The sequence below is a fragment of the Bos indicus x Bos taurus genome, chromosome 5 (assembly GCF_003369695.1).
Source record: "Bos indicus x Bos taurus breed Angus x Brahman F1 hybrid chromosome 5, Bos_hybrid_MaternalHap_v2.0, whole genome shotgun sequence".
Lineage (NCBI taxonomy): Eukaryota > Metazoa > Chordata > Mammalia > Artiodactyla > Bovidae > Bos > Bos indicus x Bos taurus.
The window spans coordinates 89,477,273-89,504,488 of NC_040080.1; the positions used below are offsets into that span (position 1 = coordinate 89,477,273).

Genomic DNA, 27,216 nt, shown 5'->3' on the forward strand with positions numbered 1-27,216 from the left:
GAGTGCATCGAAGCAATGGGAAGAGTCAGCGGGGGTGGGGTGGGGTGGGGGGCAAAGAAGGGAGAGTCCGCACTGGGGGAGACAGGGGTGGACCACCGGAGTTTCCATCAGAGAAAGGGGTCTCCTCCACCGCCCACCGAGCAGGAAGGAGCGCAGGAGCCCTGGGGGGAAAGATGCTGTGGGCAATGGGTCGGTGAGAGGAAAAAGATGCCAAGGCTGGACAAAGGGAAGGTTAGATTTATTGAGCGCCTGCTGTGTACCAGGTACTGTGCAAGGCGCTTTACATACATTATCGCATTAAGTCCTCACAACAACCCTGCGAGGTAGGTGTTTATAAACCCCCATTTGACGGATGAGGAGACTGAGGCTCAGGGAGGTGAAGTGATTTGGCCGAGTTCACATGGCTAGTAAATAGAGACAGAGGAGGTGTCCGAGATCGAAGAGAAAAAAATACTTCAGTGTCTGAATCCCAAGCTGTTTGCTGTGGACGAGTACAGAGAGGGGCTCCGCGCGCTCCAGAGGTCTGCAAGGCCAGAGGCCTACTCGCGATCTCGCATGGCTGGAGACGGCAGGGCAGGGGACCCGCGCGCAGGAACTAGGGAGCAATTGATTAACTGGCAGTGCCGGGGTTGGCAAGACTCGGGGACTAGCTACGAGGGAAATCCGCGACCTGCGCGCGCCCCGTAGTGGCTACAGCGAGTATCACACCCCACACCTACAGGCTTTTGGGGACTAGCCTCTTCCTTCCCTTGTTGGTTTCTGGAAGAGGCAGAAACATGTAAGACATTCTCAGGATTCTCTCAGATGGGTAATTCCACCTGGGTGGGAAATCGTGGTAACTATTTAGAGCATCACCAAGGGACACTGGGGAGGAGGAACAGGGGAAGGCCTAAAGGTCCCAAGCTGCTTCATTGGGTGCCTTCCCTCCCCAGCTCAGACCACCACAAACTAGGGACAGTGACAAGGCCACCATCCTGCTCTGCCTCGGGGATCCTACACCTAAACCTGAGAGACTGGAATAGGAGCCCTTGCCCACTTACTTGGCTCTTCTGCAAACCCTGCACAATCTCTTGAATTGAGCCACCCAGGGACCCTCAGACTCTGTTCACTTATTCCTGTCTTGCGGAGGGGAGGATTGAGATAAGAGCCTCTCCTAGGACTCCAAAACATCAGGAATGGACCTTAGAACTCCCTCATTTTACATATTATGGGAACTGGAGAGGGGAAATGACTTGCTTAAGGTTACCCAGCAAATCAGTGTCAGAGTTGGGGTTGGAACCCAAGATCTGTGAAACCAAAGTGACTCCTCTTCTGCTTTGCTGGTGGCTTCTGCCAAGGGCCTCTCTGTCATCTGATCCTCAGTCTGAGGCCTCTCCATCACCTTCTTCCTCCGGCCCAGAGATCCTGTCCTGCAGTTGCCCTGACTATCCCACCCCTGCCCTCCAGCCTAATCCCACCTAGGCCTCTCTGCTCAGCTCCATGTTAGTGCACTGGGCCCTGCTGAAGACCTTACCCACAGGCACTGAGTGGAACAGGCATTCAAATCTAGTGCACACCCTCAACTCTCCTGAAAAAAAAAAAAATCATGAATTGACATGTGCTCCCTCTCATCTGTGTGCCTTCTATGCTGAGTACGGGAATGGGTGGGTATAGGTGGGGTACAAGGAAGTCTGTGAGGAAGAAAGGGACACAAATACAATAAAGGGCCTCTCACTGTTGCTCCCTATTTCCCTGTGGAGTCCCCGTAATGTCCCTCGCCCCGTAGAGGACCTCCTCGGTTTTGCTGATGACACCTACAATCTCTCGGGCATTGCCGCTCAGCTCCGCTGTCTTTCCGCCTTCCGGGGGCCCGGTCCGCTCTTTCCGCCAGGAGGCGCCCGAGGCTTCTGTGTCGCTCGCATCAGAAGAGCTGCTATGGACGCTGAGCTCCGCAGCTTCGTCTGAGTCGGAGTCCGGGGCGGTGTGGCGGCGGATGCGGGACACGGCTTCCCGCAGGGCCCCGGCATAGGGTCCAGGGGCTCGCGCCCAGCCCCGGCCTGCGCGCCGCGTGCCGGACGCCACTTTCTCCGATCCCTCGGCACCGCGCGCTCCCCGCGAAGCCGCTGGGCCTAAGGCTGAGTGCTCTGGGCTACCTGGCTGCGTGGGGGGATCCTGTAGGTTTACTTCGCCAACCGGGAGCCCCAAGATGCGGGAGGCGCGCTCCTCCAGTGAGGAGTCCGCGGGCTTCCCGCGCTCAGCTTCGAGCCCGCGTCCCTCACTGGGTTGGAGAGAAGGGCGACTGCTCAATGGCAGCTTTCGGCAAGGGGAGGGAAGGACCGCGGCCCCCTCTCCCTCCTCTTTATTGGGTTTCGGTTGGCTGGGGGCATTCCCTACAAGGCGCGGCACCCCGGCGGGCAAAAGCTGCACATGCTGGGTTCGAGGGGTCGGGACGTACTGGGAGCGTATCACAACGCAAGTGGCATCAATGACAAAGACGCCTTCCCCACGAGCGGGGCCACGGGAACTTCGGGGCAGGGTGTGGGGGCGTCGGGTCGCCTTCCAACCCTCTAAGGTCTCGGGTCCTGCCTCCCCTCTATGACCCAGGGACTCTATCCATCCCGTGCCTCCTGGAGCCCAGGGTCTGGGGAGGGTCTGGCTATGCCGGGGCGGCTGCTTTTTAATGGAGGGAACCCAGCGTTTGGGGAGCCAGGTCTGGTCTCTACCTTCCCTCCCTTCCCCGGAGCCTCTGGGATGGGGTCTGGACCTGGGAGTGGGACGCGGGGGGCTAGGGGTGGCAGTGGCAGACCCCGCAGGAACTGTGCCTGGGCTCCCAGCGGCTTTAGCTTGGGGATGGCCGTCGCTACCACTCTTCAGACCAGCAGCAGCCAGCCTCAGGCTTTTCTCCGCGGGCCCCTTACCGGACTCCAGCCTTGGCCTGTCTGTTCCACAGCCTGGGGATCCCCCCAAGAGACCCCGCCCCTGACGGAGACCCCAGGCCCCTAGGACGTCCCGGTAGATCCGAGGATCTAGCCTCTTCTTTGCGCACCCTCCCTCTGTCCTAGTCGGCGCACAGGTTGAAGAGGAGCGCGCCTGCGAGGGCTCGGGGCCTCGCTTAGTCCCCAGGGTCCTGTGGGGGCCCTCGTAAGAAGGTGGAGCCACGTAGGGTGGCGGCCGGTCCCAGCGGCGTCGCGGGGCCATCCCCGCAGCGCCTCTCAGCAGCAGGTGAGCCTCGTAGCTGGGGGGCCCTGGCCGCCGACCGCCCCAGGGCCCCGCCCACGCCGCCCCAGGATTGCTCTGCGGCTGCGCAGATGGACGGGGCGGTCGCCCCACCGACCCCAGGCGCTCGGGCCTTGAGGGAGCTGGGAGCCCTGCAGAGTGGGCCACCCGAAGGGCGTTCCGAGGCTCCGGGCGGGGCCGACCAGGGGGACTCCTTCGGGCCCCACCAGCCTTGCGCCTTTTTCGCTCGGTCTCCTTGGCCTCCCGCTCCTGCGACGCCGCTTTCCTTTTCTCTTGCTCCCGGGCTCGGGCCTCGGCCGGGGGCCCCGCCCGCCAGTTGGTCGCCTCCTGCAGCACCCTGGAGGCCCAGGGCCGGCGGGGCGGCGGCTCAGGGGATCCCGGGCGCGGCCCACACCTGGGACAATGAGCAGGAACCCAGGTGAGCAGTTTGTGGGGGAAGGGAGCCGAGGTCCGGGGAGCTGGGAGCGCTGGAGGCCACTTGGGGCCGCCGGGTGGAGGGGTGTGTGTGAGTGTGTGCGCGTGTGTGCGTGTGTGCGTGTGTGCACGTGCGTATATGTTAGGGTTGAAGTCGAAGCGGGACTCCTCACCATCTCTCCATGCACACTTTAACAGTATCTGCCCCATCTCACCTGCCCTTTCTCACGCCCACTCCTGTGCCCCCAAACAAACGGGATGAGTCAGGCCCCAGCCTTCGGGATGGGGTTGGGGGTGGCGTGGGGAAGAGAAGGGGTAACAGCAGCGCTGGCTGGTGCCCACGGGAAGGTCCAGACCCCAATCCCTGCCCCACCTCTCTCTTCCCCTTACCCGTCCTTCACTCACGTGCGGCTCTGGGGCCCGCGGAGCCAGTGGCTGGCCTGGAAGTCCATGAGCTGTCGAGGAGGGGCGCGGCGACTATAATGACAGGAAATAGTCTTCACTTCGATCACCAGCAGCTTGGATTTCTGCACCCAGAGGCAGCTGCCAGACTCCTCATCCTGGAGCTCCCGGGGGCTATCGGGCCCCTCGGAGAAGAGCTGGCCATCCAGCATCCTGCCCCACCCCACCCCGGCCCCCCACCCTCCCACCCGCCCCGAAAGCCCCCTCCCAGCCCGGGGAGCCGGCGCCCACTGCAGAGCGGCAGGCCCAGCGACTGGGGACTATATATACCCAGGCACACGTGTGTGCCTGTCTGTGTGTGTGTGCGCGCGCATGTGACACGGCGCGGACGGCTCCGCGCTGCTACCTCCCCCACGTGCACGACCGCCCCCTGGGGCCCGGGATTGGGCGCCCCTTCCCACTGCTCTTGTCCCGCAAGCCTAATGGGACCCGCACGAGTGGGCAGGGGATTTCTTATTCTTGCCAAGATGACAGTGCCCCCACCCCCGCCCCCGTCTCTTCAACCTTCCCGCCGTTTTAACCCTTCAGTCTCCTGCTTCTCAGGGTGCCTGACCAGCAGCATTCTGTCCCTGACATCCTGCCCCAGACTTTTATTTCTTCATCAGGGAGGTGATGGGAACAGAACTCAAGGTCTCCGCCTGCCACTCTCTGCTGGTTTCCAGGGAGTTGGGGTGCAGGAAGGGCTGGCCCACGGCTGGGGGGTTTATTTTTAGCGGCAGTGGCGTTCGGGTGCAGAGGAGATGAGTAACCAGCTTCCATGCGGTGGAGGGAGGAGGTGGTGGCTTGCCCGCAGCCTTTGTGCAACTCTGGGGGAGAGCTGCCTCCAAGCTCAAAAAGGGTCACCCCCACACCCTTAACTCCTTACCCTCTCAGTGTTGTGCCCAGGGCTGATGCCACAGCAGGACAGGAGTCTGTCTTAGCCATCGAAGCGGCCCACACTTTCATCCTTAGATGTTTGTCCTTGGGCACCCATGGAGCCCTCTCTCTGAAGCAGGCTCTCCCAACCCCCAATCCAGAAGCCAGGATTTGGGGGTCCTACTGTTCTCAGCCTGAACTCTGCTCATACTTGTGGAGGAAAGAGTGCTTACGCACTTGCACCCTTTCAGAGGGTGTAGAGGCGGAATGGTGTGCTTTCTTGGCTAAACTAATCCCCTAGCAACTGAAATGATACAACTGGCCCCCATTTTCCAGTGTAGCACTCTCTGTCACCACTACCACAGTGCCTAGCTCATTCAACCCCCACCTGGAGTGGTGCTCAAGGTGCCCCCCTTTTAGGCTCATTCTGTCCCGAGTGGGGGTGTTTGCCTGCATGATCCCTCCCCCCAAGCCTATACCAGGTGTCCCCTGATTCACCATGGTAATGTTAGTGGCAGTGCAGCCCACGCCAACCCTTCCATGCAGAGACTTAGCAACCATGCCTGGCAACCATGGCAGCAGCTCCAGTGGAGAGGAGGGGTGCGGGGAGGTGGGAGAAAAGTGTGTGTATGGCAACAGTGCTGAAGAACGGATAATGCACCTCTCCTGAGGAATAGGTTAGAAGGCTATGAGGCTCCCAGACTTTATCCCTTGTTTTTCCTTCTGCTCCGTCCTCATACCCTGAGACTGCCTGGTTGGGTTTTTTGGGGGGACAGGAGAAGCAGATCCCAATTTGTTTTCCACTAAAGTATACACAGCCCTTGGACACAGACCCTTCCTTTTAAGGTGATGAGCCAGGAGGGTTGTTTTAGAATGGGCACTGACTTACTGGGAACCACGGAAACAAAACCCAGGCCTCCTGCTCCCTGACATGGACCTTTAGAGAGAACCCAAACATCCTCTATCCCATATGCTCAGCCCGCTTTACACCTACCAGCTATACCGGTGGGATGGCTCTTGCTTGAAGATGGTTCCTTCTACCCAGGTCCCACCAGAGCCCCAAGGCTTTAAAAGTCCTTGCCTCCTCCCTAGACACGATGGAATGTGACATAAGGCGACATCTGTCCTTTCCATCATGCACACACCCACACTCACATAAACATACCCTAATTCTAATAACTCCCTCCCTCAAGTGTGGGAATGTGCTGTGAGAGCTTTGAAGGGGTGAATGCAGAAGCAGGGGCTTTGGAGAAGCCCCACAACGCAGCACTGAGAGCAGAGCTTGTATGAGTGCCCAGTGCTTTTCCCTGTGTTCCATGGAGAAGCCTGGTTTGGAGGAATCAGTACAGAATACCCGGGGTCATGAGTTATCAGGCCTGGTCTGGGTGGGGGCAAGGAAGTACTCAGAAACTCCTTCAAATCTGGGATAGGAAATGGTACCATATCTCTAAGGCAGTGGTGAGACAGTCCCCAGAATGTGGTTCATACCCAACCATCTAGCAGCCCTTATGGTGCCTGTTGCTTGGACTCCTGCTTTGGTCCATGCAGTTTCAGCACTGGGAGAGGTCTGACAGGGTGACCATAATCCTGCTGCTCCCCACCCCTCACTCTCCAGATCTTATCTACCTTGGAAGAAAGGGATTTATGAGTTCAAAGACAGTGTTGGCTCAGCAAAATCCAGAGTCCAACCTTCCCTAAGAAAAGTGGATGGTAGTGGCAGGTCTTTCTGTCTAGTAGAGAGACTTTCTTTCTCTCTTTCTACTCAGTTCTACCCTCAGTCTTTCTACTCTCTGGAGACAGAGACCTAGCACTGTTATGGAATTTTCCTTGGGTGCCAGCTATGGTCCAGGCAGAGGAGAAAGCGAGGTGATAAGGAGACTGCAGGGAATAGGGTGGGAAACAGTTATGAACGGAGAATTAGAAAGACAGTGCATCTACTGTAGTGGTAAAGTGCATAAGTTCTAAAGCAAGACTGTTTCAGCTCAAATCCTAGCTCTACTTTTTATTAACTGTGTGGCCATAGGCTAGTTACTTGGCCTTTTTGTACCTCAGTTAAAAAAAAATTTGTAAAACTGAAATAGTATCTACTATTGTTCTGAGGATTAACTGAAGTAATATATGTAAAGCACTGAGAATGGTGGCTGGCACACAGTTTAATATATGTGTGTGTGCGCTATTATTGTTGATCTTAATGATGAGTTGAAGAAGCCATATGAAGTAGAAACATTGGAGCAACTACAAAAATCAAACACCGAAATACCATGAAGAGGCTCCTGTCATTTTAATTAGGTTTGCCAGGAAAAGCAATAACCTCAGCTAACCACTCTGCCCTCCCCCTCCCTGCAACTCTCATCTCCTTTCATATGCATACAGCACAGGAAGCCAAGGGCCCTCCTCCCCATGATCCTCCCCACTCGCATTAGAGGAAGAAATGCCACTACATGGACTCAGCCTCCTCCATACAGCATGAAACATGATGAATAAAAACATCTTTATGCAGAGTTCTGTTGTGCCTATTTTCTTAGGGTGGAGTCAGGGACAGAGGCAAAGGCTGGATGAGGTCTGGGGATCTCTTAGAGATCAGGATTTGCCTGAGGAGCACAGAGTCCATAGGTCACTCAGATAGGGGGCTATGTCTAAAAAGAAAGGGGCTAAGATGGGCTGGGTGAGGATAAGGAGAGCTAAAAATCCATTTTCCTTCCTCCCCCACACGTTCCCTCCTCCCATGTAGAAGGGTAGGGGGCTCCTGGGCAGGGAACAGTCACAATTCTCTAAAGGTCTCATTTGTGGTTCTCAGAGCTTTGGGCAGGCAGTGAGTGGGGCATATGCCCTGGTGCTGCACGACCCCTTCCCCCGGGCTCAGGGCTTCTCTCCGCCTGTGAGCACCAGCGCCTGCAAGATGTCAGACAGGGATACAATCCCCTTGACCACATCATTCTCATCCACCACTACAAGTCGGTGAACCTGCATAGAGCCATGAGGGAGAAAGGGATGTTCAGTGCCAGCCTCAGTGAAGGTGAGCCCGTCAGTCCCCACCCTCCATGCCAGACCAGAGCTGCTCCCCCAGCTCCTTCTGGGTTGCTGGCCCTCCTACCTCTGCTTCTACCAGCCTATTGATGATGGTTTCCAGAGTCTCATGCAGGTAGCACTTGAGAACACCCTCAAAGTAATGTGATCGATGTTGCAGGGCTTTGGTCACTGACACATCTAGGTTGTTGTAGGTCTTTTCTGCTGCCAGGTTCTGGGGAGAGAGAGGAAGATTCATGCAGGGAAGCAAGGGAGCCAGCCGCCAAACCCTGAGCCCACCCCACCTCACAGAGTGATTTAAAGTAGGTGTCAGCCATGCCCACAAGCCTCGCCCAGCTCATTCAATTCCTTTTCAAAGAGAATTTGAAAGCTTGGAAGCTTCCAAAACCCTTAGGTCCCAGAAGAGACTCTTCTTCTCCCTCTCCACATTCAACACCCCACCCCTTTCCCTACCTCCCAACCCCGCCCCCACAATCACTCACGATAACATCAAACTTGGAGTAGATGTCCACCACACGCCCTAGGGGGACAGAGGCAGCTCAGCAAGGAGGATCTGGCATCCAAGGCTCCCCCTGCCTACAGAATCACCTTCCAGGTTGAGCTGAGGGGACAGCAGATTTTCCCACAGCCTCCCTGGAGCCCTCCTCTCCCTGTGCCCGATCCCTCACCTTTCTCATCCACCACTGGCAGGGCTGAGACTCGGTGCTGTACAAAGATGCCCAGAGCCACGTACACAGGGGTGGTGGTGCGGACCATAGCAATGTTGGCATAGGTGCCAATCTGTAGCTCTTCCAGAGACTTAGACATGAACTCTGGCTTGGGGAACTCGGTGATCTGAGGAAACAACCATCACCTTGATTTTTTTCAAGGCCCCTCAAACTACCCTTGGATACTCCTCCAACCAGTATCTAAGAAGGTGAGGAGCACTTACAAATAACTTGAGGAACTTGAGGATGCGCTTGTGGGTGAGGATGTACAGGGTGTTGCCTGATTCCGGGTCAATAACTGGCAGCCTGTGGATCTTGTTTCGAATTAATGAAGAGACAGCATCAAACAAGCTGTGGGAAGGCAGGGATTAATGGTAAGTCCCACAGTGGTGGGCCTGAGGGTGCTGAAGTAGCTCTAATTTAGGGTGTGCTTACAAACAGGGAAAACAGGTGGTTAAGGAGAGGAGCAGGGGGTTCAGACCAGACCTAAAGAATGTGCATGCGTGTGTGTGCATGTGTGTGTATGTGGGAGGAGTGTCTTTTTTTCTCTTCTATTCCCGGCTCTTTGGGTATCTAGGGCCTCAGCTATGCTGATGGCAAGGCTCTTTCCCCTTCCGGACAAATGGGTAGGTGGAACTCACCTGGCATTAGGAGAAATGCAGACAAGTGGTTTAAAGGAGTCCTGTAGGTACACCTCTGAAGGGAAAAGGGAGGTTCACAAAATATTACCATGAAAAACTGTTTCCCAGGAAACTCTCCATCCCTTTATCCTTTTACAACCCTCGGCTCTCCACATACCTCTCCAAGTTTCTATCTTGTGTTCTTCCAGCTCATAGATCTGCACCTGAAAGCAGAGGCAACAGAACTCGAGACTCGATCTCTCTGCTGTATTAACCCCTTGTAGTTTGCTTGGAAGAAAGGAAATGAGAGTGAGGGACTCTGGGCAGGAAAGTGGTTTTGGTCATGGGCTCAGGAGCCTTACCAAGGCTGATTTATAGTAGCGGTGCAGGATATTGATGAAATCAGTGATGGTCAGCATGCCTAGAGGCCAAGATAACAGCCCTCAGCACTGCTCAAAAGCTTCTCTCCATGCCCAGTACAAGATGCCAATAAAACAGTGTTCCAAAAACTGCTTACCCACAAAACTCTGCTTCTTACTATCCCACAAAGGGGCCGCCCGGACACCATTAGTCACCAAAGCAAAGAAAGCTTTCTTCACCTGTAGTGAAAGAGTAATAACCACAAAGGAAAATTCACAGGAGGCAGGGCTGGAAAAGAACAGGGGTTGGATATGCTGGGGAAAATGGGACCCTAACCACATAGAAAGACAAGCTCATCACCCTTGGGATGAGGTATTGAACCAGCGGCTCTGAGGAAGGGGTAAGGGAAAAGAGGATTTCACCCACCTGAAGGGAAAAGAGGATTTCACCCACCTGAAGGGAAGTATCAAATACAACCAGTTTTGAGCTTGTGGGAATCAGGTCATAGCAGCGATGAGACTTCATGAAGGAAGTATACACGCTATTATTGGATTCCGGAGTCTCTGCATGGGGTGGGATGGTTAGTAGCTTCCTCCCATGCAACAACTCGCAATCAAAAGAGGCAGCAAATCAAAGTGTTGTAGTTGCTCAGATATTTACAGCATGATTTATAAGGCCCCCTTATAAAGGACAACAGGAACAGGTATTCTGTTTTGTTGCTATTGTTCCCACAAAACCTGGATAAACTCCTTAGAAACCATTTCATCCAACTTCACCCCCAGGCAGAACTGTATCTACTGGCTCCTTATGCAAAAGATGGCTGACTAAAACAGAAAATCTATTAAACTTTCATTAACCTGTTCTAGTCTAAAAGTTTTTTTTTTTCCTCACCTTTAACTCATTTTCCTTCTCATATATTTAGCACATTTTCACTTGTTCTCTTTCTCAATTAAAATGTAATTAAGCTTCTTAAAATCCAAGAAGTAAACTTCTTAAAATTCTTGTTAGATTCACAGATGAGGAAGTCATGGACCAAGGTGGGCCATTTTAGAACAGCACTAAGTTAGAGCCCAGTGCTCAACTGACCTGGTCCCAAACAACCTGAGAGTCCATCTTGGGATGACCGTGTGAATCAGAAGTCACCCCACCTACTCTAGACAAATGGCTTTCCATTCCTCTGATTTTAACTGCTTGCTCTACTGGAGCAGCAACCCCCAAAAGAACAGCCCAAATGTGCTACATGGTATGCTTGTATATCTAAAAATATTATGTCATTTAATCTGTAAGGCAAATATTGTCATTTTTCAGCTGAGAAAACAGACAGAAAGCCATAAAACAAAAACTGTTCAACGTCATATCATTAGTAACAAGAAAGGCTCAAACATAGATCTACGTGATTCCAAAGTTCATGCTCTTAAATCCTAATCAGTTGTTTTTCATTTTTAATTTTTTTACCAAAGTCATATAGGTACACAGTTTAGAGAGTCAAATAGTTCTATAATTTTGTTAAGACAAACTGCAGTTCCTAGCACCCACCTCACTTCACCCCTCCCCAGAGATGAAACCTCTTTTAGCTGATTATTTGGTACTTATTTCTATGTATATAAATAATATGCTTATATTGCTACCTTTTTTTTTTTTTCACTTTTAGGCATTAACTATTATCATGCAAGGAAGATGACAGGCACTCTCTATTATCATATGAGGAAGATGAAAATTTTCAATTCTATTTCCTACCAGGACCCCATTATAAACCTGTACCTCCTAACTCTCCATTCTCCCAGAAGTTAAACTGCATCAGTATTTAAGTAATTTGACTGAATATTCATTATTCTGAGCTATGTCAAGTAGTAAAGTCTGATTTTTTTTTTCCTTCACAACTTTGTTTTCCTTGGAGTTAATAATTGTCTGTTTGCTTAGTTCTCTGTGTTTAGTACTTATAACTAATTCAATCCCCAAACTCTTTATCAATTGTTTAAGTCTCCTTTCAAGAAGTTCAGAAGCATGGGATAGTCTATCAATTTAACTACCCAAAGAAGTCTCTCTGGAGCCTTCTGACCTGCTCAAATCTGGGCTGGTTTGCCTGCCATGCACTTCTGACATCTTGAGATCTTCCTTCATTTCCATCCTGGGACCCCTTTTACGTCTCTCCTGTATTAGCACTCTTGTGTCCTGTATCCCATGATTTCCTCTTTTTTGATTATCCCCTTGTTTTGGTGAAGCACATTTTCCAGTAGCTTCCTGAGAAAGGGTGCATGGGAGGTAAATTTTTTGAGACCTTGCACCCTGCAGACATCTCTATGTTACCCTCGTCTTTGATTTAAATTTGTCTGGCTACAGAATTCTAGGTTGAACTTTATTTTCCTGCAGAATATTGAGGGCACTGCTTCATTGCCTTCCAAGCTTCTGGTGTTATTGAGAGTTTGGGGTCCTAGGCCCTTCTGATTCCTTGTATATGTCTTGTTATTTTCTCTCTGGAAACTCAGGATCTTCTCTTTGTTCGGTGTTCTGAAATTTTATGATGATTGTGCTTTGGGTGGGAGAATTTCACCCGTTGTGCTGAATATTCAACGAAAAAACTAATGTTCTTCAGTTCTAGGAAATGTTCTTGAATTACTTCCTTGATTGTTTCCTTCCCTCTGTGTTGTCATTTTTCTCCTTCTGTAACTCCTATTATTTGGACTTCCAAAACTAACCCTTAACGTTTGTTTTTGTTGTTTTTAAAACACAGTAGTTCCCCCTGCCCCGCTCACCTAATCCAGGGTTTTACTTTCCACCGTTTCAGTTACCCACAATCAAACCTTGTCTGAATATTAAATAGAAAATTCCAGAAACAAGCAATTCATAAGTTTTCAATTGTGTGGCATCCTGAGCAGCGTGATGAAATCTCTTGCTATTCAGCTCAGTTCCAGCCCTGGGAGGCAATCATCCCTTTGTCCACCACATCCCATCCACTACTCATTAGTAGCTCTCTCAGTGATCAGACTGTCATGGATGTTATCACTGTGCTTGTGTGCAAGTAACCCTTTTTTTGGAGAACATCTCTGATGGCCTAGTGGTTAAGACTCCGAGTTTCTTGGAGAAGGAAAATGGTAACCCATTCTAGTATTCTTGCCTGGGAAATCTCATGGACAGAGGAGCCTGGCAGGCTACAGTCTATGGGGTTGCAAAGTCTGGCACTACTTTAGCGACTAAACAACAATAACAAGCCCTTATTTTATTTACTAATTGGCTATAAAGCATATGTAAAATTGAAGCCCTAATGCTGTGTGTGTGTGATTAGTCGCTCAGTGGTGTCCAACTCTTTGAGTGTCCAACCCAGGGATGGAACCCATTTCCTGGACAGCAGGCGGATTCTTTACTACTGAGCCACCAGGGAAGTCCTAAAACCTAGAATGCTTCCTATAAGTGAAAAGGTGAAAGTTCTCAACTTAATAAGGGAAAGAAAAACAATCATATGCTGAGGTTGCTAAGATCTATGATAAAAATGAATCGTCTATCTGTGAAACTGAGAAGAAACAGGAAATTATGCTAGTTTTGCTGTTGCAATTCAATTGCAAAAGTTATAGGGTCAGTGTGTGAAAAGTGCTTAGTCAAGATGTGAAAAGTATTATGTTTGTACAGTAAGATATTTAGAGGTAGACAGACTGAGAGATGCAGGTTTGATCCCTGGGTTGAGAAGATCCCCAGGAGTAGGAAATGGCAACCCGCTCCAGTATTCTTGCCTAGAAAATTCTTTGGACAGAGGAGCCTGGCAGGCTATAGTCCGTGGGGTCACAAAGAGTCAGACACAAATGAGCACACATACACCTTATTCTTATTAGATTGACCAACTACATTCACATAACTCTTAGTACACTGTTATCATTGTTCTATTTTATTATTGTTGTTGTTAATCTCTTACTGTGCCTAATTTGTAAATTAAACTTTATCATAGGTATGCACGGGGCTTCCCAGGTGGTGCTAGTGGTAAATAACTCGCCTGTCAATGAAGGAGACACAAAAGATGTGGGTTCGATCCCTGCGTAGGGAAGAGCCCCCAGAGGAGTGCATGGGAACTGAAGAATCCCTTGGACAGAGAAGTATGGCAGGCTACATAGTCCATATGGTCACACAGAGTCAGACATGACTGAAGCAACTTAGCATGCATACACTCATAGGTATGTATGTATAAAAGTCAGGATATATAGGAAAAAACATTATATATACAATTTAATACTATCTGTGGTTTCAGGCATCCACTGGCAATCTTGCAATGTATCCCCCAAGGATAAGGAGGTACTAACCACTGTTTCTTTTTTCTATTTTCTCTTTTTTCACTTTTTTCATTATAGTTTATTACAAGATACCAAATACAAAACATCCTTGTGCTATACAGTAAGACCTTGTTGTTTCTTTTATATATATAGTAGTTTGTATCTGCTAATCCTATACTCCTAATAAATCCCCCTTCTTTCTTCTTTGGTAACCGTAAGTTTATTTTCTATGTCTGTGAGTTCACTTTGATTTTTAATTCTTACTTTATGAGAGATTTCTTCAACTTGATTTTCCAAACCTCCTACTTAGTTTAACGCTTTTGCTGTTATATTTTTAATCTCTAAGAGCTCCTTTTTTCTTTTCTGAACATTCCTTTTCTTTAAAAAATTGCATCCTATACTTGCTTCATGGTGGAAATATGTTCTTTGAGTAAGTATTAATGTTAGTTTTTAAAGTTTTCTTCTTTATGCATTGACTTTTCCCACTGTTGCTTTTTTTCCTGTTTATCTTTTTCTTTTTTCTTCTTCATTTGGGGGGACAATTTGGATCACTCTTTTCACATTAGAGGCTTTCTTTAGATGTCTGGTAATCCTTGGTTTAAAGGAGGATTCAAACCATATTTTAAGAATGGAGTCTTTAAAGCTGATTAGAAGTTCTATGTGTGTAGATGAGCCTTGTTAACTGTGAACCATTTAGATGGGGAACAGTCAGTACTAATATTTTTAGGTTTTTCCTTCAGTGGGATTCTGAAGAAAAGGATTATTCATTTGACTTTGTGCTTGAGGATGAAGTCTTTTCTGTCAGCATTCTGAAAACTGAGTGCGGGAAAAGGACTAGGGTCTCAGCATCTAGTTCACCTCACGCTTATGTTTTCAGCACAGTACCTCAGCCCCTTTCTGTACCTCCAGTCTGTGCCAAAGTTAGGATGGGCAGTTCTCCAGCTGCACTTAGTGGGGTAGGAAGTCTTGGGATGTGACTCCTCCTTAGACCTTCAGCGCTTCTAGGCTTTCCCCTCTGCTAGTTACAGTTGAGTTTTCTCAGGTATGCTAAGTCATTTACCACCCTTCTGTCTGCTTTCCAGCTTCCAAAAATTCATTGCCATTGTCTCCTTGCTTGTTCTCCCTATTTTGATGGTTTTTGTACCTTCAAGAATAATTCCTTCTGGTGGCTTTAGTGGCTTTTTTTTTTTTTAGTAGGTTTGTTTTTATAATGGTTTGAAAAAAGCAACTCTGAAACTATTTTAGAAATATTTTAGAATTCAGCAAATTAGTGCTTTTATGGGGATAATCAGCATTCTTTTGAAAGTGAAGTCGCTCAGTCGTGTCCGACTCTTTGCGACCCCATGGACTGTAGCCTACCAGGCTTCTCAGTCCATGAGATTTTCCAGGCAAGAGTACTGGAGTGGGTTGCCATTTCCTTCTCCATAGTGGCTTTTTGTGAAGGAACAAAAGTAGATACATGTATTAAACCCACCATCTCTTACTGGAAGGCCACCATTGTTCTTCGAATTTGAAAACTCACAGACTCCCAAGAACGTGTCTTTTGATACCAGTTCAAGACATGCTACAATGATAGTTAAATAATATTACAGGCTGCTGCTGCTGCTACTGCTGCTACGTCACTTCAGTCGTGTCCGACTCTGTGTGACCCCGTAGACGGCAGCCCACCAGGCTCCTCTGTCCCTGGGATTTTCCAGGCAAGAATACTGGAGTGGGTTGCCATTTCCCTCTCCAATGCATGAAAGTGAAAAGTGAAAGTGAAGTCGCTGAGTCTTGTCCGACTCTTAGCGACCCCATGGACTGCAGCCTACCAGGCTCCTCCATCCATGGGATTTTCCAGGCAAGAGTACTGGAGTGGGTTGCCATTGCCTTCTCCAGTATTACAGGCTACAGGCCTGCAAACATATTTGGTTTGGTTTTCATGGTATTTAAATAATTAATTTAAATAATTAATTTAAATAATTTAAATTAGTGCCCAATTAAAAAATTCTGGAGATTTATAAGAATCCAAATTCTAAGTTTCTTTTCATAATCAGAAGATCTGACAAAACTAGGTCTTGAATTCCTGAACAGCAGCAATTAACCAGACTAGGCTAGTTGCTGCCTCCTTTTAGATGCAACGAGAACCACAGGTTATTGTAATCATATGCAACCCACGTCACTACTTGATCCATGTAGACAATTTGAGTTTCTTACGCCTGCCTCAGTTGATGCTAATGCAAATGCACTCAGAAACACAAAATAAGCACTGACATCACGTTGCAGTCATCAATTATAAAGAATCATCCAGATAAATTCAAAATATGACTATATTAATTTCTGGATACTAACGACATGGAAATAGAACATTTAAAAATTCTTGTGGCGAACTCACAGACCTTTAATAATATATCCCAGAATCTCATCCCATATTTTAATCCTCTGAGAAAGTATGTATTCCTAATGCCATAAACACGTCCAAGAAAGACTAAGAGTGTTCCTGGGCAAAACCCTTTACCAGAGATGCCTATAATTTTGCTTCTTTCCAGATGACCGGGTTGGACCACCCTGCTCTAACCAGGTATTTGGGCAGATGCTGGAATTCCCTTCTCCTGTGTCCTGAATTTTAGGGTTTAGTGCCTCTATTTCTGGATTAGTTCTAAGGGTTTTCAAGTCCCTTCTATAATTTCTTGTGTATACTCAGTGGCTTTAGTGAGATCGCTAGATGGTAAAATCCTAGTGGCATTGTTTGGGCTACTCAGAACATTCCAGGGACTTCTAAAACATGGTTAACCATCCCAGAATTGCCTATGGAAGTTCTCCCTGTACCTCAAAAGTTTCTCTCAAGTGGTTTGATGACTGAAGATATTAATCATCCTCACCATGCCCAAGATTTATTCTTAGGATTTCTCACAAAATCACTTGTTCCTGATTTATGTGGTTTGGCACATTATCTGGCCCAGCCTTGATTTTCCCAGGGAAGACTCTGGGAAAAATTCAAAAGCACTGCTGAATACGAATTAGGATCAGGTTATTGTTTTCATACCAGTTGCCTTTCCTCAGTAAACTTACCTTGAAGATGCTCATTTTCCACAGCTGGGTAGCTATCTGAAGAAGGGACCTGGAAAGACAAGAGAAACAAAGATTCAGCCTGTCTTACGCTCCATCCATCTGAGCCTGGAAACATTAGGGGAAGGGCTGGTGAACTAATGACTTCCTTTAAAGCACTACAAGGTCCTTCAGAAATATTATCTCATTTAATCTTTATAACCCTTGCTGCTGCTAAGTTGCTTCAGTCGTGTCCAACTCTGTGCGACCCCAGAGATGGCAGCCCACCAGGCTCCCCTGTCCCTGGGATTCTCCAGGCAAGAACACTGGAGTGGCTTGCCATTTCCTTCTCCAATGCATGAAAGTGAAAAGTAAAAGTGAAGTCGCTCAGGTTGTCTACTTGAAAGTTACACAGTCGTGTCTGTCTCCTAGCGACCCCGTTGACTGCAGTCTACCAGGCTCCTCTGTCCATGGGATTTTCCAGGCAAGAGTACTGGAGTGGGGTGCCATTGCCTTCTCCATATAACCCTTAGGTGAATACTATTATCAGCCTTATTTTCACAGATTAGGAAACTGAGGTTCAAGAAATATTAAGCAAACTGCCCATGGCTGGCAAGGGGTGAAATGGGGATCTGAATACAGGTTTGTGTGGTTCCAAAGCTCATGGTCTTATATACTACATTGCCTAATGAAACATTAGGACTTAAAAGCTGACACTAGAAAATATGAGCTTAAAGTTGGCCCCACAAGACTTTCACAGACTTATTTATAAAAACCTGGAAGCTGGAGAGACAACACTGCTTTCCTTCAAATAGTCACTAAGTGTAGGCGCAGGCTCCTGAGTCACCGACATGCACCTTACCATGAGAGGGCCGCATCTGGGGAGGGTCCCAGCAGTTGGCTGTCACCAAGGATCAAAGTTTGAATGACTGAGGGGTAGATGAAAAGGATAAATGTTCTGAAACTAGGGAACTGAGTCCTCTCAGCACCCCTGTGAGTCAAAGCCTGCTATAGCCCAGAGGGGACAGGTTTTCTAAGCTTCCCTGTTTAAGACAGTCTGAGATTAGAAAGTGCTCTGAATACAGAGAAACCTTCAGAGCATCTCAGTGCTCCCTCAAGTGGGAACATTTGGAAATTTCATTGTTATCTAGAAACCCAGGAGAGATCATGATCATTTTTGTCTGCTGGAATCAATAGTTTTGACTCTATTTGCTCTTTTTGGGTAATATTCCCAAAGTAACTTAAAGTCACACTTCACCTCCACAGCTGCAGTAGTAACATGAATTTAAAGGCCTTGGCTTGAATCTGGGAGGGTGGCTGGTAAACAGGGTCAAGTTGGTTGGATAGCTCTAAATTTCCCTCCTCTAATAGGCCAGGGTTGGGGCAGGGGTGTAATCTCCCTCTCTTCTCTCTAGGCTGCATAAGACTTTCATCATGGCCTGGCATTTTGGCATAGCTATCGGAACAACAGCCTCATCATTTATAAGTGGGAGAGAGGTCTGTTTAGCAGTAAAGCAGTCTCACAAAGACCTATACAAAGAAGCAGAAACAGTGACTTCTGTAGAAATTATTGTACCGACCATATGATTGATACTTACTTACTTCACTGTGCTACAGTTATTTTGTTCATTATCTATCTGAACAGACTGTAAATTCCTGGAAGCCTGAAACTATCTTACACTTCTTTGTATCTTTCTCTCATATCACCTAGCATGTGGGTTTGCATATAATTCTCAAGTGTTTTGCTTCTCAACACTCAAACTGGTAATGATTCACACTGATATGGACAGAGAGATCTAAGACTACATTACAGAGAGAGAAAAGACATACAGCTAAACAGAGACATATATACCTACATAAGAGTCAGACACAATTGAATATGACTTTCTTTCTGCCTGTTTCTCCACACAGGAGTGGGGCAATTATGTCTACTCTCTCTACATTTAATAACAGAGGGCACTTGAGACTACTGTACTACATAAGTACAAAATATTATTCACAGAGACACACCCTACATCTGCTACAAGACTCACAATTTCTTCCAAACTCCTGATCCACCTTTCCAGTTGTTTGCTGGACCACCACAGTTGTCACAGAGACGCCTCAAATGCTTCACTACAAGACAGAAGAGCATCTGTCCCTCCAATCCTATTATTCTTTTTTTTTAATCCTATTATTCTTAACTGTGGTTCCCACCTCTGCTTTTGTATTGCTCTCTTCCCAGGTGCCTGAACTGTGGTCTTGATTTCTCCAAGAATGAGCTATCCCAACATGCCTGCTTAGAATGATAGAGCAGGGTGTGACCTAAACTTGTCCTTAATGTCTATCAACTAAGCTGCTATGTTAGAAATAAATGCCTCAAATCTATCTCGCTCCTTTCCACTTTCACAGCATTAACATAGCCTCTTACATCACATTTCTGCAACATTCTCTAAACTGTTATTCCTGACAGTTCAAGAGAAGAGGAAATCTATTTCCTCTTCAATTTGTCTTTCATGCTGTCACTAAGTTCTCTCCCCAGGCATCTCAGGTTTCAACTCCAGGAACCAAGAACTCACTACTTTCTGAAGTAGCTCCTCCATTTACAGAAAGTTATTAGGAATATTCTTAAAGTACACTCACTACCTTGCTCATATATCTGTGTGTGTGTGTGTATGTGCATGCAGTGTCATGTCCGACTCTTTGCAACCCCATGGACTATAGCCCGCTAGGCTCCTCTGTCCATGGAATTTTCCAGGCAAGAATACTGGTGTGGTTGTCATTACTATTCCAGGGGATCTTCCTGACCAAGGACTGAACTTGTGTCTCTTGTGTCTCCTGCATTGGCAGGCAAGTTCTTTACCACTCACACCACCTGGGAAGCCCCAAATCTTCCATGGGTCCCCTTATTACAAAACAAAGTTCAAACTTAATGTGATATGCAATATCTTCAACCTGACCTCAACCTACTTTCCCAGTCTTTTCTCCAACTATGATCAAAATCCAAAGTTCCAGCAACATCAGCCACTGTTCAGTTCAGTCACTCAGTCGTGTCTGACTCTTTGCGACTCCATGAATCGCAGCACGCCAGGCCTCCCTGTCCATCACCAGCTCCCGGAGTTCACTCAGACTCACGTCCATCGAGTCAGCAATGCCATCCAGCCATCTCATCCTCTGTCATCCCCTTCTCCTCCTGCCCCCAATCCCTCCCAGCATCAGAGTCTTTTCCAATGAGTCAACTCTTCACATGAGGTGGCCAAAGTACTGGAGTTTCAGCTTTAGCATCATTCCTTCCAAAGAAATTCCAGGGCTGATCTCCTTCAGAATGGACTGGTTGGATCTCCTTGCAGTCCAAGGGATTCTCAAGAGTCTTCTCCAGCACCACAGTTCAAAAGCATCAATTCTTCAGCGCTCAGCCTTCTTCACAGTCCAACTCTCACATCCATACATGACCACAGGAAAAACCATAGCCTTGACTAGCCGGACCTTTGTCAGCAAAGTAATGTCTCTGCTTTTGAATATGCTATCTAGGTTGGACATAACTGGCTGGTCAGCCACTGGCTGACCCCCAATTAATCGCTACACACCCCAGTTTCTATGCCCTTGCTCACACTGTTCTCTCAACCCGCAATGCCCTCTAGTGGGCTGACAGTAATTTCTCCCTCCCCTATGGTGCCACAGTCCTTTTTTTGCATCTTAATGATAGCATTCACTACAATCTACCTTAAATAACAGCTGTCACTGACTTGCCCTTGCCTCCACTGCAGTTAGGCTAAGCATTTTCAAAGTGGGGTTTCTCTTTTTTCTTCATTTTATTTATTTATCAGCTGCACCACGTGGCCTGTGGTATCTTAATTCCACCAGCAATCAAACCCAGGCTCTAGCAGTGAAAAGGTCGAGTCCTAACCACTGGACTGCCAGTGTACTCCCTTTTTTTTTCTTTTTAGAACAATTTCTATTCCAAGAAGCTTCTAATCTAGTACATAAAATATGATGGCTAAATTAGAAAATCCATATAATAAGTAAAAAATAATGTCATTTTGAATTTAATGGAAGAACACCTTTTATTTTTGCTCAAAATTCTAATCTATAAGAACTTACTCCCTTGCCTGGGTGACCAGCTGCAAATCATTTTACTTTGGTTTGATTTCTTCTTTATAACCTGAGGGACATGACCTCTCTGCAGGCAGAGAAAGAGCACAATAAGGGAATTACTCTGGGCATGTAACTGATGGAGAGAAAGGTGAACCTGCAGCCGTCATACAACTACAGTAGGAGATGATAAAAAAACCAGGAGAGGAAGAGCTACTCTGACAAAGAATACATGGAAGGAAGGAAGAGAATGGGAAGGGTTCCAGAGTGCCAGACCAAGGCTCCTGAGAGTGAGGGGAGGTACAAGCAGATAGTAGGGGGCCTGCAGCAAGTTAGGGAGGATGACAGGGTCCTGCCACAATCTGTCAATGCCTGCTACCCAAGAAGGAGCTAGGCCAACACACCTGCTCAGAATCGCAGAGCAGGGCATGACCTAAACTAGATCAGGGACACAGTGGCCTCAAACACTGGAAAAGTCCCTCCTTCAGGGAAACCCCACTTTTCAGTCTTATTAAGGCTAAGTTATCTCGCTGAACACCTCAAAGCAGTATAAGTCTTTCAGACGTCCCTCCTGCCAAAGATTCTATGGATCACACTCGGACAACTGGGGACCAGGTGCTACCTGCAAGCGGGGGTCCCTCGGAACCCCCTGCTTCACCTAAGGAAGCTGGCTCACGACCCTTCTCTCTCAGGCAAACCTCTGAAGGGCTTGAGGTGCTAAATGAGGAGGAGGTCCGAGATCGCCAGAGAGTGCGTGGGTTTCAAGGAGGGAGGCAGGAGTCATTGCCCGCTCGGGCTTAAAGTATCGTGGACCGAAGGCAGGCACCGGCGCGGCCCAGTCGCTGAGATGCGCTCAGCCAAAGAGCGGAGGAGCAGGGTCACGGTCTAGGACAGACACCCTGCTTCTCTTTGACTGGGCACCAGCGCCGGTCCCGGTTCCCCAGTCCTCTGACTGGGGTCTCGGGCTCCACAGCGCACCCCCGCCCCCCGCCACATTCCCGCGCTCCTCACCGCCTCCATCGCGAGACGCCGGCTGGGTTCTTTCGCTTTAGGAAGCTGGCCCGGGGCAAGGGGGCGGAGAAGGCCCCGCCCCACGTCCGGTACCGCGACGCACTTCCGCCTACGTCAGAACCTACGCAAGCCAAGGGCGGAAAGCGGGGAAGCTCACCCTTCTGGTGTGTCCTGGCCTCAGAAACCGCCCTCCCCGGGTCCTCAGACCTCACTGATCCCACCGGCGGCGAGGGTGACGGGACGGAGTCGCTTGTATTTAAAATGTTCTTTTTTTTATTTGTCGTTTAAAAACAAACTTGGAAGAAGCAAAATCCAAAACTTGCCCTTTGCCTCTTGCAACATAAATTATGTACACTTCAGAATGATCGCTGATACAAAACATGCCAAGGACAGGGGCGCTGGGGGTGGAAGGAGAGAGGGCACTTTAAAAAAGGGAATCATTTCATCCGTTGTTACGAAGGACCAACCTTGCTGTACAGGATACACACAACACAAAATAAAGTCTTCACGGGATTCACACTTGTCAGAGATTTATTTTTTAAAAAGGGGGAGGGTCCTGGAGGTGAGGGGAGAAGACCATAAATGGGAAAAAAACTGAAAATTGAATATGTGCAAGTGTAAACCAACCCAAAGTACAAACATGGGGGGGGGGCGAGGGGGAGGGAGGGAATTCTGATGCAATTATACAGGCGGGGTACTTAAAAAAAAAAAAAACCAACAACCAAAATTCCAACCTTGTAGCTTGGGTCTGAGTTAGTTTATATAAAAATTAAAAACTGTATAAGGTTTCTTCACTAAATTCTACAGGACTATCAGATACCTAGCATATGCTTACAAAGTCTGCCCCATCCCCTTTTCCCAATCCCAGGGCCCAAGCCCCAATCAGAGCCTGACTGGCAGGAGCCAATCTCCCCTTCCCTGTAACCTAGACCTTTTGCTCTTGGAAAAGGAACATCCAATACCTTTGGGGGCAGAAGCCCAGTCTCCCCACTGTGATTTCATTACAGTGGTTTCTGTGGGGGTGGGGGATGTTATTCTCTTAAAACATTTGCAGCTTGAAACAGTTGAGGAAGCAGCTTAAAAAAAAAAAAATTCCCTACCCCCATCAATCTGCAACCCCCCAAATTCAAAAACAAACAAAAACAAACCTAAAATCACAACAGCGACCGTGCTCCCCCTCCAGCAGGCCCACCCATACACCACCACCAAGCCCACCCCCACACTCCAGACATTTGATTCTTGAAAATATTAATTACAAAATGCCCTTTGCCCACAGCCCCTAGGAGAGAACTGCATATAAGCTTCATCTTCATCCCCATGGCTCCCTACCAGAGAGGGGTCTGGGGCCTCACCCACCCCCTGATCTACCCCTACCCCCAGGAAGAGGTTCAACTGCAGCACAAGCTTGGGCAGAAAGGGGAAGGAAAGGGAGGCAGGGGAACCCATTACCCTCTGGCTCCCCCTGGGGCCAGCTCACTTTTGTGCGTTATAACATAGTCCAACTATACAAAAGGGGGTGGGAATCGCCCAGCCTCTATACCCCCACCTTACAGCAGTCACAGCCAGGGGGTGGGGAGGAGGGGGTGAGGAAAAGGGCGGTAGGTTGGGTAATGGAGGGGGCTCCCCCACAAGGGGAGCTCCATGTATCCGCCCCACACCCCCCTACCATTTATAAACTGGTTTTGTAAAAAGAAAATAGATATATTTATATAGAATATATAAAGCACAAAAATTAGTAGTTTTACATTTGCTCTCCCCGGGGGTGGGGGGAGAGGGGAGGGTTCTCACCTCCAGCCGGCTCCCCCATGCCCCACAAGACTATGTACAATCCCATGTATAAATAGATAAATACCCCCCACCCTCCCCGCGCTGACACTAAGCTCCCCCACCCCCACATCACCACCCCTTCTCACCAGACCAGCAGCAGTTTGGTGACTGAGGGAAAGTGGGAGCTCCGGGCCACACCCTGCCTCACTGGGTATGGGCATGCCACTCAGGGATAGCCCTCACCCTACCACCCACCCACCCCATCCAGGGGCTGGAGGGCAAATGGGCTCATGATGGGGTTGGGAAAACAGGAGGGAGATACTCTGGTCCTAAGTTGAGCACACCCCTCCTGCCCCCATGTCCAGATGGAGAAGGAAGTCCTAGAGCAACTAGGGGCCAGTCATCCCCAATCTTCATCATCATTAGCCTCAACCACCATCCCATGCCCGTAATTAAAAACAAAGATGGATTTTTTGTTGTTGTTTTTTCTTCTTCCTCCTACCCCCCTTCCACCCACTCAGAAGAGGGCAGTGAGGTGGGGGAGAGGGTTGGGGCAGTAGGGGGCTTGGAGAGGGTCTCACATTTCAAAACAGCAAAAAATCCAACACTTAAATGAGGTAGGTGTGGGTGCGGGGTCTCCTTGCCCGGCTTGCCTGGCTTGCCCTCCTGGGCAGCTGGGCGCCTCTTTCCCATTCATGTTGCATTTGTCAGAGTGGAAAACAAGGAAACACAACCCATAGAGAGACAGAAACACAGAGGAGAAGAGGGAGACAGAGACAGATCGAGAGGGAAGGGGATGGGGGTGAGGGTGGGGGCAGGACCCGGCAGGCAGGGCCAGGTGTGGGACCCGGCCTTTGGGATTGTCAAGCTTAGTCAAGTCTCTTTGCAGCCTTGAGTTGGGCCAGAGAGGTCGGTGGGAGCAGCAGGGCTGTGAGGCCCGGCCACACATCCTCCTCCCGCCTCCCTGCTGCCTCCCAGATGCTTCTGGGTAGTTCCCGGCCCATATCCCCCTCAAACCTGAGATGCCCAATGGCTGCTTCTGTCTGGCCCCTCCTGGAGCTGGGGGCAGAGATGCCAGCCTGGGGGCCGGTGGCGGGGAAGAGGGTCATCCCTGGTGCCCAGGGTGGGCTTGGCCTAGGGCCCTCTGCCCCAGCCTCCTGCTCCAGGGGCTCCGGTCAGCCGGCAGCCCCAGCCCTGGGTCCTGGCTCTGGCTGCTACCTCTCTTCCCCCTCATCCCTTTCAGGGAAGAGGTTGGGGGTGGGGGGACTCCCCTGCCTGGTAGCCTCAAAGCTTCTTAGTTCATCCATTTCCGACAATTCCAGGCTCCACAGTGGCAGGGGATCTTGTGCTGATCGTCCTCAAAATCAAACTGATAGTCATATGTCAGCTGGAAAGAGAAGAGGGCACAATCAAGGCCAGTCCGCCAGAGGAAGTGGGGGAGGGCGGTGGCCTTGGGATTGGACTTTGGGCAGAGAAGAGGGAGCTGCTCTGTCACTCACTAAGAGACGCTTCCTCTTACCTCCTCTCCTTTGGGGATTCGCCGGCTGGAGATGATGATGATTTTGTCCTCCTTGTCAAATGTCACAACTTCCGCCACACAGTTAGGGGCACAAGAATGGTTAATGTACCTAGGCAGTGGGACAAAGGCAGAAATATCAAGCTACTGGGTTGGATGATGCTGGTTCCTTGTTGGCCTACCCCCCGAGTACCACCCTGAGGGACTCCTAAATCCCTTCTTGCTCATCCCTCTTCTCACCTGGCGGGGCCTCCGGTCAACGTAGCATCAATGACATGTTCATTGTTTATTCGAAACATGTAGATGCCTCGATTCTAGAAAGGCAGAGGTTGCAGAAGGGGCAAGAGTATCAGAGAAGGGCAGGAGTGGTGGTGGTGGGGTCAGGTGGTGGGCTTGGGCAGTGAGCTCATCTTCATTTCTTACTCTTCCTTTCTCCTGCCTCTCCCCTCCTCTTCCCACAGCAGCTTTCCACCTGCTCCTCTGGCCCCAATCCTGCCCCTGCCCCTTGGCTAAGTGCACCATGATGGCCCCTCTGCCAGCCCATACCTGCTCCTCATAGATTTTCTCCCGCCGGTTGGCCACCTCATTGCGAATGATGGTGCCAATGTACTCAATGACCATTGTGTGCTTTTCTAGGTCCTTGGCTGCATAGAGACCCAGGCCCTGGATACGGGAGCGAGCCAGATAGACATTGTTCTTCCACTCAGTGCGCAGCCGCCGGTACTGAGATGACTTGGAGTGCACAAACTGCTTGCTGTACGGGGTGTTGGTCTCTCCTGTGAAGGTGCTCTGATATGCCTTGGACATGCTGGTGCTGTTCAGAGTGTGGGGCCTGGGAGGTGATACAGTCCATAGTCCATGACAAGACAGCTCTAGCCCAGACCGGGCACACACCACCCGCTTCCTCCCTGGGGTGTGTAACACTCCAATGAGGGCACGTGCTGCCTTGGGAGTGGAGTAGAGGCATCTGAGTCTTGGCTGTGGTGAGGCAGCAACTAGCTACGGGGACCCTTCCAACACCCTGTGTGGTGGAGAGAGCCCAGGATGGCGGGGTGGGGTGTGAAGGGAGGGGAGGGGCACTGATTCCCCTACACTGAGCCTGCTCTCCCATCTCCCCGCCTTCTACCACCCTCCTGCCAAACCAGACTCAAGGCCATGCTCACGACCTCTGGGAGGTCTTCCCCAAGCAGCCCAGGCCTGGAATTTAGGCTCACGGATTTGTTCAAATCTCTGAGTCCTATCTCCTGCTCGTGCTGGAAGCTCCGCAAACGGGGGCCATGTCTACCACACTGGGCTGGATTTGAATTAAAACTGGCCCTGAATTCACAGCCAAATGGTGGTATCCTTTCCTTTCTTTAGACTGTTCTCTTTCTCTGCCATAACATTGGGCTCTGTGCAGATGGCTCAGTGCAGGGGAATGACTGCTGCCTAGCAGGATGCCTTTTCACCACCCTAGGGCCCCAGCCAAGTTCTTGCCCATCCCAGAGCAGTGGTTTTCAAACTGACTCTTTCTCATACAGCAGAAATCTTGTATTTTTCTTTAACAAAACATTATAGGAATGCCAATATATAAACTAGATGGAAACGGAACTCTTCTGGTTGAATCCAATATGGGGAAGGGGAGAGTTATGCATGGAGAGGGCCAAGTTCTGCCCACTCAGTTTATGTATTCCAGGGCTTTCTGAAACACAGTTTGAAAACCACTGGTGTAGAGCATCAGGGACCAGGGCTGGCAGGGGTAGAGTCTGACACTCTACGACAGCCCAAAGAGCAACCGAAGACCTTCAAGAAAGCCCTCCTCTCATGGATTCTGCCTCCCTCTACCCAGGGACCAAGGTCAGGCTACTGTGGTACACAGCAAGAACAGTGAACCACAAGTCAAGAGGTAAGGCTCTGGTCCCAGCTGT

At 49.3% G+C, this 27,216-nt stretch overlaps 3 protein-coding genes across 7 annotated transcripts in view; all 3 read right to left on the bottom strand.

Annotated features, from left to right (window-relative positions):
• Window positions 1-217: 217 nt before the first annotated feature.
• On the bottom strand, window positions 218-6,671 carry DDN (dendrin). Of its 5 annotated transcripts, XM_027542735.1 has the most exons (4): window positions 5,942-6,671; window positions 4,036-4,107; window positions 1,798-3,610; window positions 218-1,567 (listed from the first exon to the last, which is right to left on the bottom strand). In XM_027542735.1, exons 1-4 carry the CDS (start codon window positions 6,082-6,084, stop codon window positions 1,559-1,561), a joined length of 2,037 nt encoding a protein of 678 aa, XP_027398536.1. In that variant the 5' UTR covers window positions 6,085-6,671; the 3' UTR covers window positions 218-1,558. The 5 variants fall into 5 exon arrangements, with proteins under 5 accessions (XP_027398536.1, XP_027398533.1, XP_027398535.1 ...); XM_027542732.1 differs by having other exon boundaries at window positions 218-3,610; window positions 5,942-6,659; XM_027542734.1 differs by lacking the exon at window positions 5,942-6,671 and adding an exon at window positions 4,958-5,932 and having other exon boundaries at window positions 218-3,610.
• Window positions 6,672-7,204: 533 nt separating this feature from the next.
• PRKAG1 (protein kinase AMP-activated non-catalytic subunit gamma 1) lies at window positions 7,205-22,137 on the bottom strand. The gene is made up of 12 exons (XM_027542738.1): window positions 22,027-22,137; window positions 16,969-17,017; window positions 10,115-10,224; window positions 9,819-9,900; window positions 9,664-9,722; window positions 9,480-9,525; window positions 9,323-9,377; window positions 8,906-9,032; window positions 8,643-8,808; window positions 8,457-8,494; window positions 8,042-8,188; window positions 7,205-7,911 (listed from the first exon to the last, which is right to left on the bottom strand). The coding sequence occupies exons 1-12, from the start codon at window positions 22,033-22,035 to the stop codon at window positions 7,807-7,809; spliced, it is 993 nt and encodes a 330-aa protein (XP_027398539.1). The 5' UTR covers window positions 22,036-22,137; the 3' UTR covers window positions 7,205-7,806.
• A 142-nt stretch (window positions 22,138-22,279) lies between these two features.
• KMT2D (lysine methyltransferase 2D) overlaps window positions 22,280-27,216 on the bottom strand; it is a 39,938-nt gene continuing 35,001 nt past the window's right edge. Inside the window, exons 53-56 of the mRNA XM_027542739.1 lie at window positions 25,856-26,141; window positions 25,550-25,623; window positions 25,313-25,421; window positions 22,280-25,180 (exon numbers count right to left, since the gene is read on the bottom strand). Of these exons, the coding sequence (XP_027398540.1) occupies window positions 25,088-25,180; window positions 25,313-25,421; window positions 25,550-25,623; window positions 25,856-26,141 (562 nt within the window). The 3' untranslated portion in view covers window positions 22,280-25,087. The remainder of the gene's footprint in view (window positions 25,181-25,312; window positions 25,422-25,549; window positions 25,624-25,855; window positions 26,142-27,216) is intronic.

Coding starts and splice junctions, on each gene's coding strand:
- DDN (XM_027542732.1), bottom strand. CDS start 6,084: ATGATGGAAAGGACAGATGTCGCCTTATGTCACATTCCATCGTGTCTA. Junction 4,108..5,941: donor CCATCCCACCGGTATAGCTG/GTAGGTGTAAAG, acceptor CTGTCATTATAG/TCGCCGCGCCCCTCCTCGAC. Junction 3,611..4,035: donor CGCGGGCCCCAGAGCCGCAC/GTGAGTGAAGGA, acceptor TCATTGTCCCAG/GTGTGGGCCGCGCCCGGGAT.
- PRKAG1 (XM_027542738.1), bottom strand. Junction 9,901..10,114: donor TATTTGATACTTCCCTTCAG/GTGGGTGAAATC, acceptor CTTTCACTACAG/GTGAAGAAAGCTTTCTTTGC. Junction 9,378..9,479: donor CAAGATAGAAACTTGGAGAG/GTATGTGGAGAG, acceptor TTTTCCCTTCAG/AGGTGTACCTACAGGACTCC.